A 17,717-nucleotide genomic window follows, 5' to 3' on the forward strand; every position below is an offset into this window, starting at 1 on the left:
GGGAACTGATAGTCTCTTTACAAATGGTACTGGGACAACTGGTCCTTACTTCAATCATATATTAAAATTCACTCAAAATAGGGCAAAGATTTAATTGTAAGAGCTGAGGCTATAAAACTCTTTAAAAAGCTGGGCACGGTGGCACACACTTTTAGTCCCAGTACTCAGGGGGCAGAGGCAGGAGAATATAAGTCCTACAACAGCCTGGTCTACATAGTGAGCTCCATGACAGCAAGGAACCATAGAGAGACCTTGTCTCAAAATAACAAAAACTCTTAGAAGAAAAACAGAAGTAACTTCATGACCTTGAATTCGCTGGTGGTTTAAGTGTGACGCTAAACGCACACACAACAAAAGAAAATCACAGCACCAGAGAAACCCGGCTCACCCAGGAAAGGGACTTGCCAGTAAGCCTGACAACCTGAGTTTGGTCCCCAGAACCCACATGGTGGAAGGAGAGAACCCACTCTCAAATGCGGGTCCCCACATACATATACATGCACACTAAATAAAGGAAAATTTTTGTGTATTAAGGCTGAGTGCTGGGGCTTATAGCTGTAATCTTATCAATTGGGAGGAAGAGGCAGGAAGATCAGCAGCCTTGTTTCCAAAAAAAAAAAGGGGGGGGGAGACTCAGTCTGTAAAGTACTTGCAGCACAAGCATGAGGACTTGAATTCAGAACCCCAGAACCCATATAAAAAGGCCTGTGCTGCTAATCCCGGCCAGCACCAGGAAGGCAGAGACAGGCAGACCCCTGACGTTTCCTGGTTTAGCTAGTCTTCTCAGCAAACTCCAGGCTAAGGAGAGATCCTGTATCAAAAAACAAAGTGGGGGGGGGGGGGGCAAAATGGCTCAGCAGGTACTTGCTGCCAAGTCTGATGACCCGAGTTCAGTTCATGGAACTCAAGTGGTAGATAAAGAACCAATTCCTGCAAGTTGTTCTCTGATCTCCATCTGGATGCATGCATGCAACACACACACACACAGTAGAAACAAGGTGGATAGTGCTTGAAGAATGACCCGCTGGCCTCCTCACAGAGGCGTACATACACACCTCCACATGAATAGTCATGCACACACGCACACAGACAAAGAGAAAACAAAATGGTCACAGAAGGTCTACGGGAAGGCAAGAACAGGCAGGAGCCAGCAGAGCTCACTGAGTGCAAGGCAGTGAGGGCAGGACCAGGACAGACATCAAATACCAAGGGTCCCAGTCCAGAGTACAAACAGCAGTTATTAATCATGGCACGCCCCACCCACCACCACTGTCTTTATTATTTATTTGAGATACCATCTCACTATGTAACCCTGGCTGGCCTAGATCTTGTTATGTAAATCAAGATGGCCTCAAACTCACAGATCCACTCGCCTCTGCCTCCTGAGTGCTGGGATTAAATGCATGTGCCACCAGGCCCAGCTCATTGTTTTTTTGAGACAGGGTTTTTCCACGTATTCCAGGCTGTCCAAGAATGCACTACATAGCTTAGGCTGACCTTAAACTTTCAATCTTGCTGCCTCAACTCCCAAGTGCTGGATTACAGACATGGGCCACCCACACTTGGCCGATCCAGCTTTCCTAGCAACATCTAGCTAAAAGTAATAAGCAACGAAGTAATAATTGGCCCATCCATCAAAAGGGTCCAATTAGAACAGGAGACCGAGACAGCAGGGTGGCTGGCGGGAGGTCAGTGCTCAGGCTCCGAATGCTAGTGCAGCCAGCCCTCTCCTCACACCCTGGACTTGCTAACTGCTGCAGGGAGGGGGCCAACATAGTGCCACCCTTCCAGGCCCATGCTCTCAGCCCCATGACAGCTTGACCTTTGTGCAGTGTCCCCTGTGCACTGGGGTAGATAGGAAAATGTCAGCCATCGGCTTTTCTTTTGGAAATTAATTCTGAGCTGAGACTGAGTTAACCAGGAAACTCGAGCCAGCTACATGCTCCAGAATGGCAAGACACCTCTCCAAGGAGGCAGGCCTCATCTCCCGAAGTCACAAGGCCCTGAGAGAAAAAGTAAGATGGAAGCTGGCAATGTAGCTCCATTGGTAGAATGCTTGGCTAGCATGTATGAGGCCCTGGATTCCATTCCAAGTGCTACATAAAAAAAAAGAAAGAAAGAAAAGAAAAAAGAGAAAAGGAAAAGGAGGGAGGGAGGGAGGGAGGGAGGGAGGGAGGGAGGGAGGAAGGAAGGAAGGAAGGAAGGAAGGACAGCCTGGAGGCAGAATGACAAGAGGTTCAAGGTCATTTTGGGCTAACAGCAGTTTGAGAGAGGTAGGTGTAACTCAGGGGCTTCAAAGGCCAGGGCATCCATCAGCCCGGGGGATTGCTGTAGGAGAAAAGCAAGAAGTTGCCATGCAGCGCCAGACACAGCCAGACATGGACTTAGGCCAAACTGGCATGGTGGCTCACTCCTGAAACCTCAGCTCTCTGGACGCAGGCAAGGGGATCGCCATGAATTTGAGGCCACCCTGGGCTATATAGTACAAGTCCCAGGCCAGAGTGAGACTCATCTACACACTATAGAACGTAGAGAACAAGGAAAGACGGGTAGCCACTATAAAATAATGGGAAGCTAGAGTGTGGCTCAGGAACAGAGCATTTCCTGAGTCTGGGTCTGACCCCTAGAACCACAAAAAAGAAAAAGATGACCAGGAAAGAGGTGTTGTATAGAATCTCCTCAGCGATTGAAACATTCTATCCTCTAGAAAGCTCAAGCAGGAAGGTAAACAATCCAAAATAGCTTTAGGAAGTCCCTGAAACTGACTAGATTCATTAAGCCCCTCCCTGCCAGAGTAAACAATAAAAGCGAAGAGACAGCCTTTGCTGAAGGAAGCTGAGCTGAAAAGAAGCCTCTGAGACCAGACCAGATGCCTGGAAGTGATTTAGACAGTCACCCGGAAAGGACACTCTCCACCCTGTGGAGCTGCCTGCAGGCTGTACAGGGTGCTCCAGTTTTCCAGTTTCCCATGCTGGGGTGGGCTTTGGTGATGTGGCTGTCTGTGAGTCATTTCTGCTCCTGTAAGTACCCCGCACCTATATCCTTGTAAGTAACCCTAATAAAACTTAACTGGTCCACCAAGGTAGGCTTTGGTGGTATCAGTACTTTGTTCTGCCATGGGTTCCCTATCTGGGGTGAGTAGTCAGTACTTTGTTCTGCCATGGGTTCCCTATCTGGGGTGAGTAGATGTGTGTGTCGCACCTTCCCTGGAGATGTTTCATCACACAACAGAGAACTAAGGCCGATCGTAGAGTACCCTCCACCCTTTCTCCACCATGGTTGGACTAGGAGCTAGGAAATGGCCAGGAAGTTGAGCCCTCTATGATACCTCGGGTCTTACCTGGTCCCCAGGTTAGGCAAGCCAATCAACTGGATGAAGTAGATCCCTATTTGACAAAAAAATACAAAGAAGAACACGAAGAAGCTGAAAGAGTTGTCAGACCTGTGGAGAGAGAGAGAAGTGAATCACAAGAGGGCTGGGGCCAGTGAGATGGCTCAGGGGGAACCATACTTGCTACCAAGCCTGACGCTCTGAGTTCAATCCTGGAGCCCAAAGGATGGATGGAAGGAGAGAACTGTCACAAGCTGTCCTTGACATACTTACGTGCACTGTGGCATGTCCGTATATGTGAATGTATACACACATACCAAAACCAAAACCAAAACCACACAACCACACAAACCTGGGCTGGAGAGATGGCTCAATAGTTTAGAGCACTGGTTGCTCTTCCAGAGGACCTGGGTTTGCTTCCCAGGATCCACATGGGAACTGTCTCTAACTCCAGTCTCAAGGGATCCAACACCCTCTTCTGGCTCTGAGGACACTGCACACACATGGTACACAGACATTCACACAGGCAATGCACTCATACAATCTTAAAGTCCATGAGTTCAATGCCCTAGACCACCTCCAACACACACACACACACACACACCCTGCGGACTTTGTTGGAAGAAAATCTATCTGTGGAGTAGCAAACTGGTTAAAACTCCTCAAGAATTAAGTACTTCCATCACTGTTATGTTTTGTTTTAGACACAGACAAGGATCTCCTGAAGCCCAGGCTGGTCTGGTCTCTTAATTCCTTCTGTAACCTTGAACTTCTGACCCTCTTTTCTACACCTCCCAAATGTTGGGAGTACAGGCCTGTGCCACTAAATCTAGTTTTATGTGGGGTTGTAATAGAAGCCAGGCTTTGCACACGCTAGGCAAGCACCCTATCAACTGGGCCATATCCCTGGTTTGACCACTGCATCCTTGAGAATCAGAATACTGTGGAAATGCAGGATGTGCCCTGCTGATACTCCCAGCTCTTCTTCCCGAGATCTGGAGGACTCCCAGCCCTAAAAGCATCAAGCATGAAGTATAATTCCAAATCCCCAGGGGGTCTTACAGATACATCCATTTATGCTCACGGGAGCTAGCTTACATATTGGCAACAGATGCCTAAGACCATAAAGATGAAACACAGACGGCATCTGACATCTAAAGGGCAGCAGCACCTCAAGCCTCAGAAAGGTACTCCCTCTTCACAGCAACTAAATCCCTGCCTGGCATCAAGTCTGTCCAGGAACAGTACAGCAGCGGAGGCTCCCAGTCCCCCTCATCCACCTATGTTCACTCATGGGCAGGCCTCTAGCAGACCTCACTAGGCTGAGGTAAACGGCTCTTAATCTCTCTGCTCTGACTCAGTGAGAAAAGGAACGCAATCTCCTCACCACGCTGTTCTGAGCTAGGGCTGTGACTGGGCCCCGGGCTTAGCTCTACCGGCTGCTCCTGGGATGCCAGCCACCCCCTCATCCCTTGTCCCAGCTCCACTCACCTGAAAGCCTTGTAGATTGGTCGGTACCAACAAAGGAAGGCACACGGGGTGAAGATCACAAACCAGAGGATGGAGAGGCCAAAGGCTGTCCCGTTCGCTGCGTTGCTTGTGAACCAGGCCAGGCAAGCCAGCAGGTTCAGAAACAGAGTCACTGAATGCACTGGGAAGGGACAAGGAGACAGAGGTGGCTTGACCCAAGGTGGCTGGAGGACTGGCTGCCCACAGAGCAAGCCACTCCCTAGGAAAGGCCGGGTGTGAGGGAGGCTGCGAAAATAGTGGGGGACTTCAGTCTATACTCAGGCAAGATTAGCTGCAGATCCTGGTTCTCTAGGACCTCACACCAGGGACCAAGCTTTCTTAGGAGGCGACAGGGAGACCTAGGTTTCAGGGATAGGCATGGTGAGGTGCAGACGCAGGGCTGATCCTTGGGGAATGAAATAACCCTTTCTCAAAGGCCCGCAATGGAGCTGCAGCCTTTTTCCTCACTGCTGGAACCTAGAGGCCTGTGGGAAGGGAGGCCTTCACCAAGTTGAGCCTTTCGGTACGGTGAGCGCTACAGAACACAGAAGTCTCTGGCTAGTCCACTCTCCCTTTCAAAGTGGTCTCGCTGGCCCTCTTGAGCAGGTTCCCAGACAGGACCTAAAGAACCTCCCCATGCCAGCCCAAATCCTGGGAAGGACAGTCTGTGAGAGGTCTTGACCCCAGGGAGCAAGGCCCGAAGTAAACATGGGGATCTCAAGACGCTGCCAGTGCCCCCTGGAACTCACACATCCAGAGATAGTAAAGCATCTTGCATATCCGCTGGTAGTCGGCAGGGATCTCTGTGGAGAAGTCCTGATAGAAGCAGGGCTTGACGGGGCACCACGCGGGGAGGGGCGGCCAGTTGTTGTCCCTCACTGTGGAAAAGGATGCAGCCTCGTCAGAGGCCTGGAGGAGAGCGCACACTGGCCCTCGTACAGGCAAAGCAGAGCTTGCAGAGGTGACCCCATAAGCGGGGTTCAGGAGTTCAGGGGGTTCCATGGAACATGAAGTGAGATCACAGAGGGACCCAGAGAGAGAGCCACAAGTTTACTCCAAGATAATTTAGAGAGACCTAAATGTCCTAAGTCAGTGCTTCTCAACCTTCCTAATGCTGCAACTCTTTAATACAGTTCCTCAGGTTGTGGTGACCCCCAACCATAAAATTATTGTATTTTATTTTTTATTTTATTTTATTTTTTTGTTTTGTTTTTTTTCGAGACAGGGTTTCTCTGTGTAGTTTTGATGCCTGTCCTGGATCTCGCTCTGTAGACCAGGCTTGCCTCGAATTCACAGAGATCCCGCCTGGCTCTGCCTCCCACGTGCTGGGATTAAAGGTGTGTGTCACCGCCGCCCAGCAAGGGTTTTTTTTTTTTTTTTTTTTTTTTTTTTAAGATTTATTTATTTATTATGTGTACAGCATGTTTGTCTGCAGGCCAGAAGAGGGCGCCAGATCTCATTACAGAGGGTTGTGAGCCACCATGTGGTTGCTGGGAATTGAACTCAGGACCTCTGGAAGAGCAGCCAGTGCTCTTAACCTCTGAGCCATCTCTCCAGCCCTTAATTTTTTTTTGTTTGTTTGTTTTTATAAAATTATTTTTTGTTGCTACTTTATAATTGTAATTTTGCTACTGTTATGAGTCATAATGTAAATATCTGTGTTTTCCGATGGTCTTAGGTGACCCCTGTTAAAGTCTTTTGACCCAAAGGGTCATGACCCACAGGTTTAGAACCACTGTCCTAAATGATGTGTTTGTTTCTTTTGAGACAGTGATGTAGCCTTGGCTGACCTCCAATGTAGACCAGGCTGGTCTCAAACTCACAGAGATCTGCCTGCTTTTACCTCTTGAATGCTGGGATTAGAAGCGTAAGCTAGCACACGCCTTTTAAACTACTCTTACTAGGTATTTTGTTTATTAAGCAGGACAGCCAGGGTCGTCGTCATAAGCATTATAGGGTGACTATCCTCCAAGTCAAGCAGCTCCATCTTGGGGCGTTCAGCTTCACCCTCCAGCAAAAGGATTGTCCCAGCTGGGCTTGTTGACCATTTACCTCCCCTCACGGAGAGCGGTGGCTCAGGAGACCCTCATCTGACGATCCAGACGCTACCATATGCTGTATGCAATTCTGCCTTCATTGCACATGGCCTCGGGGAGGGGCTAGAGTCTACAGGGAAGGGAGCTGCACCTACTCCCTACAGGGAAGTCTTCATCCCTGCTGGTAAGGCGTTCCAGGGACAGCCTGTTGGAGGACACCCACACTCCTGTAAGCAACCCCTCACCTAGGCTCTGTAAGGAAGCCCATAAACTCCTTGGTTCCACAGAGTGAACTTTGTCATTGGGACCTTGTTTATGTCTCCTGCTGGGAAAGAATTTTAGCAATAAAATGGAACTCTGGGCCTAGGGAATCAAAGAATTTCAGAACCGGGAAGGAGTGCAAAAATAGCCCACATCTGTCAGGCCTGTTCTGCTGCTCTCCTGACTTCTGCCTTATTGCTTTCTACCCCAGAACCAACACCCTCCCTTCCTTCCTTTTTTTGTGAATGCAGTCTTACTCTATTATAGCCTTGACTGGCCTGGAACTTGGAGTGATCCTCCTGCCTCTGCCTCCCTCATGCTAGGGTTACAGTTACTGCCACTATGCTGAGCTCCTCAAACCAATATGCTTCCAAAATCGAAAGCTCTGCAAGATCTCCCATGAAGACAGATCAGAGTACCGATTGTGCCAGGTAGAGCAGGCTAGACCCCAACAGTCTCCTTTACCATGTAAGTTCGCCGCGGTGTTCTGCAACTCGCGCTCCTTGCGTTCCAGCTCAGCCGCTTTCCTGTCTAGTTCCTCCTGCTGCCGAAGCAGGCCAGCCTGGGCTGCAGCTGCAACAGCCTAGAGAGAAGAGGAGCAGGGAACGGCCAGAAATGAGAAAGGAACGGTGTCAGCCCAGGTGGGCCAGCAGAGGCGCTTCACCCAGGCAGGAAGAGCTAGCAGGTGGTTGCAGAGGCAGTCCTGCCCAATAAAGTGTCTTGGGTACTGCGGAATACCATGCAAGTGCCTAGGTGACCCAGTACCCATATACCACCTTGGACTCCTCAGTCCTCTCCAAGACTCTCCACTTCCTCCCCCTCACCCACGGCTCGTCTAGTCCCCCATATGGAGTCCAGGCTAAACTGAACTGTACTGTCCTTTGGGTAATGGTAAAGGGGACAGACCCCACAAGAACTCAACCTGAAGCCAGAAACTGAGACCAGAAGCTGAAGGGAAGAACCCAAAGCTGGGTGCAAAGTGGACACAATGCTAAGCTGCCAGCAGAAGCTCAGAGGGAGGCTGGGAGGCTGGCCACGGGTACCAGAGCCTCAGGAACCCACACCGAAGCAGCTTCCCCCTACTCTGTCCAAGGAGCTGCCTCCCAGGCCCACCTGAACTACGTGTGGCCATGCTCTGGGGGCAGTCCATGATGTATGGCCCTTCTCGGCCTGACTTTCATGGCATGCAGGGGCCAAGCTTTATCCCCTCTGCAAGCAGAGCAGAGCCTTCTAATGAGGCAGCTCAGGGACTCTCGGCTGAGTAGAACTGGGCCCAGGGTCCGGCTCCTGCAGCTGCCACCACTGTCTGGCCCCAATCTCCTCCTGAAGAATGAGACTGTGGTCCTCTCTGAGGGAGCAGGCAGTACACTGGCCATCTCACAGGGTGACAACTAGGCATGCGTGTACGCACACCTTCGCTGAAGCAGTTCTCCAGAGGGCGAAGGCTGCCTCTGGGAGGTGGACTGCAGACATCTGGATGAGGTTGACCGTACAGTGTCATACTGAGGGTGCTAGGCTCATCTGCCTGCGCTGTCACCGCTGTCACTCCAACAGAGGCGGGGTCTCCGCACCCCATCACCCTGCACGCAGGGCTTGTCTCACTGCACAGGGTTCTAGGACCCAGCCTGCAGGCTCCAGGGGCCCAGCCCCCCCCTCCTGCTCATCTACACTAGGCCTACCTTCGGAAGCTTTCGAATGTAGCTGTCCCTGGGGATACTATCTCCTCCTAGTAGCATCTGCCTCTCTGAGGGCTCACCCGCTGCCAGGAATCGGGAAGGCAGAAACTTGCTGGCCTGCCTAAGCAGGAGCTGCAACACACAACTCCACTGTGGGCCATGCTCACCAGGGCAGTGAGAAGCCTGGGGTGGGGGTGGGGGCGGGGAGGTGACCGAGGTCAGCGTCAGGCACAAGCAGACAAGGTTTACCAGACTCAGTGAGAAGACAAAGGCAAACAGAAGGCAGGAATTGGTGAGGTTGAAAAAGAGAGGGGCCAGGGATGTAGCTTGGTGACAGAGCATTTGGAAGGCCCTGGTTTGATTCCCACTACCACAAACTAAAAAAAAAAAAGAGGCAGATCCTGGGTCCTAAGGAGGACCTGCAGTGTGAGTAGTGCTTACTTCAGGGGTGGGCAGTGGGAGGGGGGAGGCCAGTGGTTGGCTTCACCCAGGGATGAAGGCCCTTTGCCTGCCCCCAACCCTATGGGTTCAACTATGGACCTGGGTGATCCCACTCACACAGGAGAGACCAAAGGACTCTCGACCTGTACCTGGGGCGTTGGCTGTGCTGGCTCCACTGAGGGCTGGAGAACTGCCGGCTGGGAGGGCCCAGGAAGTTGTGTGACAGGAACCGTTGTTGCTGCATTTGTCTGTGTGGGGCAAAGGAGGGAAATGAGTGGGTTCTTCTACTATGTCAGACCACAGTGAGGGACCTCATCTGGGCTCTCTCCTGCAGGGTTTTGGCCAACGAGGCTTAGGCTTAGGGAACAGTGACCTCTAACCCAGACCCCCTAACCCATACTCTTGGCCTTGCTGGATACAAGGCTTTCCAACATTGCCCTGTCCCACCTTCTAAGAGAGGCCCACGTCAAGGAACCGACAGGAGAACTTCAGTGACTTCTGGTGATGTCTCCATTCTTACCTTACCCCAAGTCCATCCAGACTGTCCCTTCCCCAGAGCTGTTCTTTCTCTGCCAGGCCCCTTGCCCCAGACACCTTGGCACCTCCTCTCACTAACCTAGCACACATGCCACCACCTCTCAGAAGACCGCACAACTCAGAGAAAAAGCATAGTCACTGACCTCTGAGAAGGGATTGAATTCAGCCAGGCCACCCTGGGGAGCACTGGTCAGCTGGGTCACAGAGGGGTCCTGGGAAGGAGAAAAAGAGGCATTGATATTGACAAGCAGAAACATCCCCGACCAGGAGTCAGCAATCCCGTGTCCCAAATATGCAAGGCTCTGGACTGTTCTGCAACAAGTCTCTTCATCCGAATCCCTTTCCCTTTTCTGGAAACAATCGGCCCCACGTAGGCGTTCTCAGTGCCCAGATCCAGAGGGGGTCACAGCACTTAACCCTGGTAGTTTTTTCACTTTGGTGGGGAAGGGATAAAGTGTGTGGCGAGGGAGAGACCTTCCTGTACTGTTTTATTTATTTATTAATTTAAATTTATTTGATTTTATTTTATGTGCATTGGTGTGCAGTTGTTGGATCCCCTGGAACTGTACTTACAGACAGTTGTTAGCTGCTATGTGGGTGCTGGGAATTGAACCCAGGTCCTCTAGAAGAGCAAACAGTACTTGTAATAGTTGAGCCATTTATCCAGCCCACTTTACTTAATTTTTTATTCTTTTTTCTGGTGCTGAAGATAGAACCCAGGGCCTTGTGCTTGTGAGACAAGAGCTCAACCACCAAACTAAATACCCAACCCTGTTTTTTCTTAGTCCACAGAAAGCATTTTATTCCTCTTGCTTTTTGGAGGCTAGCTGAAGGTTCTGGGATGGAAACATGCTACTGGCTGCCAGCACTGACTGTTAATCAGGCACACTTGCTAGGAGGGAAAAGGTCTCAGATGAAAGGCCAGGAAAGTGTTTTCTTTTCTTTTTCATCCTTTAAAAAAAAAAAAAATCTGCTGGGCGGCGGTGGCGCACGCCTTTAATCCCGGCACTCCGGAGGCAGAGCCAGATGGATCTCTGTGAGTTCGAGGCCAGCCAGGTCTACAGAGTGAGATCCAGGACAGTCCCCAAAACTACACAGAGAAACCCTGTCTCGAAAAAAATAAAATAAAATCCTATACCAGGTATGGTGGCACACGCCTTTAGTCCCGGCACTCAGGAGGCGAAGGCAAGTGGACCTCTGAATTCAAGGCCAGTCTGGTCTAGAAAGAGAGTGCCAGGACAGCCAGGCTACACAGAGAAACCCTGCCCCCGCCCCCAACCCCCAAAAAAAGGAAGAAGAAGAAGAAGAAAGAAGAGAAAAGAAAACAAAATTCCTTATAGCTCAGTGTGGTAGCGTATGTCTGTGATCTCAGCACTCTGGAGGCTGAGGCAGGAGGATTAGAATCCAAAGAGTTCTAGGCCAGCCTGGGCTTACATAGTGAGTTCCACACTGGGCAGGGCTATAGAATGAGAAAATGAGATCTTGTCTCAAAAAAACAGAAATGGAAGTCATCATCAGAACACAGTGTGTCCTGTGTGTCCATCCTCTTGGTCCGCCCTCCTCTGTGCTTATGTGGCCCTTTGGTGGCAAGGGCAGTTTGTGTTCATCCTTCCTCTCCAAGGCAGGCACCCCCACCCCTATCCTGGCCATGGGTATGGATGGGGTTCAGGTCTTGCTCCACAGCCATGCAGGAACTCTGGGAGGAACAGTTAGGAGAGGCCGGAGTGTCACTGGCTGGGGTCTACAGTTCCTGCTCAGACCTGCACCTCTTTGTGTTGTTTTTCAAGACAGGAGTTTCATATACCTCAGGTCAGCCTCAAATTGTAAAGACCAGGATGGCCTTGATCTCCTGATCCTAATGACTACATCTCCCAAATGCTGGGATTACAGGTATGTACCCCCACCCCTTGCTCTACAGACCCAATTCTTAAACACAGTGTCTGTCACAGACACTGAGAGCAAGCCCCTCAGTTCATAGGTTTGGAAAAGACACTGGTCATGGTGGTGTCAGGAGCTGGCTTCCTATTCTGAAACTGAACAGAGCTAAGTATAGTACCGAAATGTTCTCTGGCTTTTCTATACGGTGGTTCTATCTTCCCTGGAACCACCAGCTCCTAGGGTAAAGCTGTGCCTGACCACCCACAGTGCCACACCCTGAGTGGAGCACCAGCTCAAAATCACTGGCTCTCTAGACAGCCTCATCTTAGGGATCCTGCACCTCCTTCCAACATCCTCCATCAGACTGCGTCCTGTCTGTTGGGGACCCACCTCTGCTCTGGTGACTCCTGCAACTCGGAGAAAGTGACCAAGTGAGGTTCTGGTGGTAAAGACATGGGAATTGGTCCTGAGGTTATTCCCACTCTTCCCTCAGAACCAGCTGGCCTGCAGGGAGGCTCTGGCTCAGGGTCTGCCCCCCTTTCAAAGCCAGCAGATACCTGCCAGTGCAAGCAAGCCCGAGTCACCGAAACCAGACCCACCGGCCAAGGGACTGGCTGCTGCAGTCTGCCTCCACACGACATAGGAACCAAGCGGCAGCTCAGGTAGCAGTTTCAGGAGCTGGCGCATACACACCTGGCTAAGGTGTGCATGTTTAATAGGCAGCTTGAAGCTCAAGACAAGGTTCCATTTCTATCACAGTAACAGTCGGGTAGCAGATTCTTGAGGTAGGATGGAGAGGAGAGGGGTGTGACTACCCTGTCCAAACTGATTCTCCCCTCCCCTTCCTTTTCTAATGTCTGCACAGTGGCCCTGGGCCCTAACCAGGCTCCTCCTAACTGGCCTGCCCCACCAGTGAGCTGAGAGTACTCTGCAGCTGGGGGATCTAGGTCTGGTCCGTCCTTCAGGCTCCTTGGGGTTTGGTGAGGGGCCTGTGGCAGAGCAGCATCACAGGAAAGGTTGGGGATCAAATGCCACACTGTAGCGCTTCTTTGTCCCCAAAGCACAGCCTCAGGCTAAGGGACCTGCAGCACAACAGTGGCCTAAGGACTTGGAGGCGTCTTGCCGGGGACTAGATGAGCCTAAAATACTGTGACATATGGGTACTTCTCCTATAAGGAAACCTGGGCTCTCCCTGGAAGCTGTGGGCAGCTTCAAGAGAGGCTGAGGTTAGCTGAGGACAGGGAGGGGGTAAGGACCAAGGGAGGGTGACATTTTCTGAGTGTCTAGTACGTGCCAGGCTCACCACATAATGACGTTACTGTGACTTCTATTCACCCAGAATTGGTCACTGTGCCACATCACCAGAAGGTTCTATCAGCCTTTCTCACCTTGTTTTTAGTTCTGTTATTTATTTTTGAGAAACTTACTCCATATTGCCTTACAGAATCCACTATTTACAGACCCCTCAACCCCACCCTGAGACAAGAGTCCCTCTGTGTAGCTCAGGCTGTCCTGGACCTCAGTACTGCTTACTAGACTGGCTGTGAACACAAACCTTCCTCTATGGCCTCTCCAGAGCAGGGATTACAGGTGTGTACAACCCCACCCAGCTCTAGGGTGACTTAGCCTCTCTCCTTTGTGTCGATGCTGACGGGAGACAAGATGGCTCAGTGGGCAAAGGCGACTGTCACCAAGCCTGAGTTGGACCCTTGAAACCTACATGGTAGAAGGAGAGAACGAACTCTCTGCAAGTTGTCCTCTGACCCCCACACATGCAGATACACACACGTGAAAGGAGGAGGAAGAGAAGCAGGGAAGAAGGGAAGGAGGGATAAAATATGAAAAAGATACTCTGGTCAGCTTTGTGTTTTACGGCTCTACCAAAAAAGGCAACCACAAACTTCCTCCCTTAGCCTTCCCCACAGCCATGTGAGAGACAAGCACTCCCGATGTAGACAGGAAAGTCCAAGCTCAGGCTGGAGATGGCTCAGAGTTTGGGAGCACCTGATGCTCTTCCAGAGGACCCACATTTGATTCCCAGCACTCACATGGTGGCTCACAGCCATCTGTAACTCTGGTTCCAGAGGATTAGATGTCATATACACATGGTACATGGGCAGGCACACACACAGGCAAAACACCCATGTACGTTTAAAAAAAAACAAATCTCAGAGCAGTGTCTGAGCTAGACTCTGAGTCCAGGTCTGACTCTAGGACAGGACAGTAACCCTGAGGCTGCAATGCTTCAGGACAAATAGAAGATTATCGATTACTATGTGGCTAAAGAAAATGACCCCTAGCCCCAAAAGGCACGTGCAAGGGCTTCCTTACTGAACTTCAAAGGGCTGGATGTTGGGAATACCTTTAGTAAGGAACAGGTAGAGTCTTTTCCTGTAAGGATAACTCCCGATGAGGACCATGAGCTTCCACTCCAAGTCACAGAAATGAAGTTACCAGCATCATCTTTTCCCACTCATGGGGCACCCATTGCTTTTAAGTGGGTCAAGCAGTTATTTCAAAGGATGGTGATGTCCAAGTTCCACCTACAAAGAAGAAGTAGCCTAAAAGCCCCTCAGCTGCTCAGACTGGAACAATGCCTTTTACTGAATTGATAAGAGAGAGAGAAAAGCTCCTAAAGTTAGTTCTTTACATTCAGTCAACAGCCACAGTGTGAGGAACACGCTAAGAGAAGCAGGACACAGCTCCTTCCCTCTTTAAGTTCACAGTCTGGTGGACTAGTAACTGAGACAAGCAGACACATGCCAAGAGTGTGCTGGGGTGAGGTACAGAGTGATTGACAGGAGGGAAGGGAGATGCCTCAGAGGGCTGGGAGGAAGGTGGGTGGGGGAGTTAGCTTTAATTGTGAATTTGCTTCAACCTTATAATCACCTGGGAAAAGAGTCTCAATTAGATTGTCCACACTGGGTTGGTTTGTGGGTTTGTGTCTGTGGGAAGGTTATCTTAAGTAAATTGATATGGGAAGCCCCAAACAACTGTGGGTGGCTCCATTCCCTAGGGTGCCGGGGGAGGGAGGGGGTCCTGAACTATGTAAGAGTGGTGAAATCCAGCTGAGCACAAGCGAGCGAGCATATATGCATCATATGCTCTTCGCTCTTAGCTACAGAAGTGAAGCCTAGCTGTTTGAAGTTCCCGTGTTAACTTCCCCATAATGTTGGACTGTGACGTGGAATTAAAAGTTGAAATAAACCCCATTCTCTCCTAAGCTGCTCTTTGCCAGGGTATTTTTATCACAACAACAGAAATGAAACTGGAGTAGTGGGGTTCCCAAAAGAAAGGAGGGGGTAAGCAAAGGCCCAGGGCAGCGGCAGCGGCGGCAGCAGCAGCAGCAGCAGCAGCAGCAGCAGCAGCAGCAGATAAATGAGTATTTCCATGCAGGTAGGGGTGAGGGCCCTGGGAGAAGCATGGCTGGGCTGGGGCTTACAAGGGCCCCTTTTCCTGGTTTGGAGGGAAATCTCTTTTCGTGTGTTTCATATTTCCTGGTTAGCTCTGAGCCCCATTGACTGCCCTGCTCTCCCGTTACATTCCGTCCTCAAGCTCCCGGTGTGGGACTGTCGCAAGCTCCAAAGAGGCGCTCTAAACACCTCGGTCTGGCATGGTAGTGTGCACCTGTAATCCTGGCATCACGAGGCTGGCAGGAGCAATACTGTAAGCCACCCTGGGCTACCTACATGGTGAGTTTTAAGCCAGTCTAGGCTACACAGCAAGACCCTGTCTCAAAACAACAAAACAAAATATCCTGAAGTCATACAAAAAGGTTTCATTGTGTAAGTGCCAAGTTAGTTTTGTTGGGCTGGCAGGAAAACACACCAAAAGAACAATGCAACAAGACGGTGGGAACTGTGGGTGACCTCTCTTCTGTCTTCCAATTTCATATACTGTGATAATGACACTTTCACCTTAAAACACAAGGGCTAGAGGAGGGGCGTGATGCCAAAAAAGTGAGGGACGCAGCTCCCATGTGTAACAAAGTGAGGGACGCAGCTCCCATCTGTAAAAAAGTGAGGGACGCAGCTCCCATGTGTAAAAAAGTGAGGGACGCAGCTCCCATCTGTAAAAGAGTGAGGGACGCAGCTCCCATCTGTAAAAGTGAGGGTCGCAGCTCCCATCTGTAAAAAAGTGAGGGACGCAGCTCCCATCTGTAACAAAGTGAGGGATGCAGCTCCCCCCATCTGTAGAACACCTTGCTTAGTGAGCACGAAACCCTCGTTTGCTCTTCAGCATGGCATAAACTGGGCAGGATGGCCACATCTGTAATCTCACACTCTAGTGGAAGCAGGATGGTCAGAAGTTCAAGGTACACACCATTAATCCTAGATGGCGCTCTAGGAACATGAGGCCAGCCTGGTTCATACAGTGAGTTCTAGGCCAGCCAAGATCACAGTGAGACCCTGTCTCAAAAAGTAAACACACACACAGGCCCATCATGGTGTCACATGCCTGTAATCCCAGCACTTGGGAGACTGAAGCAGGGGGATTTGCCTCGAATTCGAGGCCAGCTTTGGCTACATGATGGTAACCAAACCCTATCTCAAAGAAGGGAGTGGGGGAAACGAGCATTTGAGAACCTGTCTGAACGGCGAGGCATACTCTGGGACTTCTTCCCTGCTACTGGTAGTGATGTCCAGAGTAGTTCAGCCAAGCACACAAGAACTCCTCGGCCTGTGTCTGAGGGCCTTTTAGGTCCTGAAACACCCGCTCTGGGCGTGGTCTAGCTTTAAATTGTGCTACCTGCTTCCTCCTCCCACTTCCTGTCCGTTCCCTACACAGACTAATCCATGAGATGCTGAGGAGGGACAACCAAGAAAAGGCTTTGTTCTGACCCCTGAAGGAAACAGTGCAGAGCATCAAACCCGATCAACGCTGAGCCCAGGTGAGAGGAAAAGCAGCAGTGTCTCATGGGACTCAAGAGAGGCATTCCTTAACTGGCATCAGACCACCTAAGCTTGAAGAAGAACATGCTTGTGTTCTGCGAAGGATAAGGCTGGACCTAGGTATTTTGCTTGGTTAGTTTTCTTTTTTAGAGATGAGGTCTCACTGTTTTTTTGTTTTGTTTTGTTTTGTTTTTTGTTTTGTTTTGTTTTTTTGAGCTGAGGATCGAACCCAGGGCCTTTCTACCACTGAGCTAAATCCCCAACCTGACAAGGTCTCACTGTGCAGCTCTGCTGGCCTCCAAATCACAGGATTTGCCTGCCTCTGCCTTTTGACTGCTGGGATTAAAGGTGTGTGCCATGACATCTGGCTTAGTTTTCAGTTTTGCATTGTTTACTCATTAATTTTCTCTCTCTCTCTCTCTCTCTCTCTCTCTCTCTCTCTCTCTCTCTCTCTCTCTCTCCCCCCCCCCCACCCCCTTTTCCTTCTTTCTAGTTTGAGGATGACTCTGGTCTCCTGATTCTCCTGCCTCTACCGCCCAAGTGTTGAATTATAAGCTTGTGCTACCACACCCAGCCTGGAAGGTCATGGAGGCTTTAGAGGCGAAAGGGTAAAGAGAGAACAGCCAGGAGATTCAGGAAACCGGCCTGACAAGGGGAAGGCCAGACTGGCGCAGTTAGGACTTGACCTCAGTGACAGGGGGACACAGCCACAGGAGTCTGAGCAGGGTATATATATATATATACCATGACCATTCTAGTCATCGTGAGGGGCATGCAGTGTTCAGGAAGGACAATGTCAGGTCATGACAGCTGGCATGAATGGGTTAAATTAAGGGGCAGCAGCTTGGGAAGGAGAAGTCAGGGACCCTAGAGACCTGGGCTGGGGTAGATGTCATAGGCTCAGCAATTCAATCCAGTAGTTAAAATGGAAAGGTTACCAGGAGACGCTTTTCTCAGACTGTGTGGGAAGGGAGAGGACCTCTGCAGATTCTGGACCACACTGGGAGGTGTCTGTTGCGCAGATCTGGCTGGCATGTCTAGAAAGGTGTGGATGGAAGCTGGAAACGTTTGTCAGAGCTTAGGAGTCAGCTGAGGACTAGAGCTACAGAGCTAGGATCTTTGTGAGGATGCTATTCTGAGGCTACTGACGTGGAGA

The 17,717-nt window shown here is 50.5% G+C and overlaps 1 protein-coding gene across 2 annotated transcripts in view; it reads right to left on the reverse strand.

The window, feature by feature from the left end:
• The window catches only part of Scamp2 (secretory carrier membrane protein 2), a 28,577-nt gene that overhangs the window by 2,556 nt on the left and 8,304 nt on the right, over positions 1 to 17,717 (reverse strand). Inside the window, exons 2-8 of one of the 2 annotated variants that reach the window (XM_028865088.2) lie at positions 9,935 to 10,003; positions 9,404 to 9,502; positions 8,817 to 8,945; positions 7,603 to 7,720; positions 5,590 to 5,718; positions 4,823 to 4,982; positions 3,341 to 3,442 (exon numbers count right to left, since the gene is read on the reverse strand). In XM_028865088.2, coding sequence (XP_028720921.1) covers positions 3,341 to 3,442; positions 4,823 to 4,982; positions 5,590 to 5,718; positions 7,603 to 7,720; positions 8,817 to 8,945; positions 9,404 to 9,502; positions 9,935 to 10,003 — 806 coding nt within the window. The remainder of the gene's footprint in view (positions 1 to 3,340; positions 3,443 to 4,822; positions 4,983 to 5,589; positions 5,719 to 7,602; positions 7,721 to 8,816; positions 8,946 to 9,403; positions 9,503 to 9,934; positions 10,004 to 17,717) is intronic. The other variant, XM_028865090.2, reaches the window with a different exon arrangement.

This window comes from Peromyscus leucopus, chromosome 7 (genome assembly GCF_004664715.2).
Source record: "Peromyscus leucopus breed LL Stock chromosome 7, UCI_PerLeu_2.1, whole genome shotgun sequence".
In the NCBI taxonomy this organism is placed as follows: domain Eukaryota; kingdom Metazoa; phylum Chordata; class Mammalia; order Rodentia; family Cricetidae; genus Peromyscus; species Peromyscus leucopus.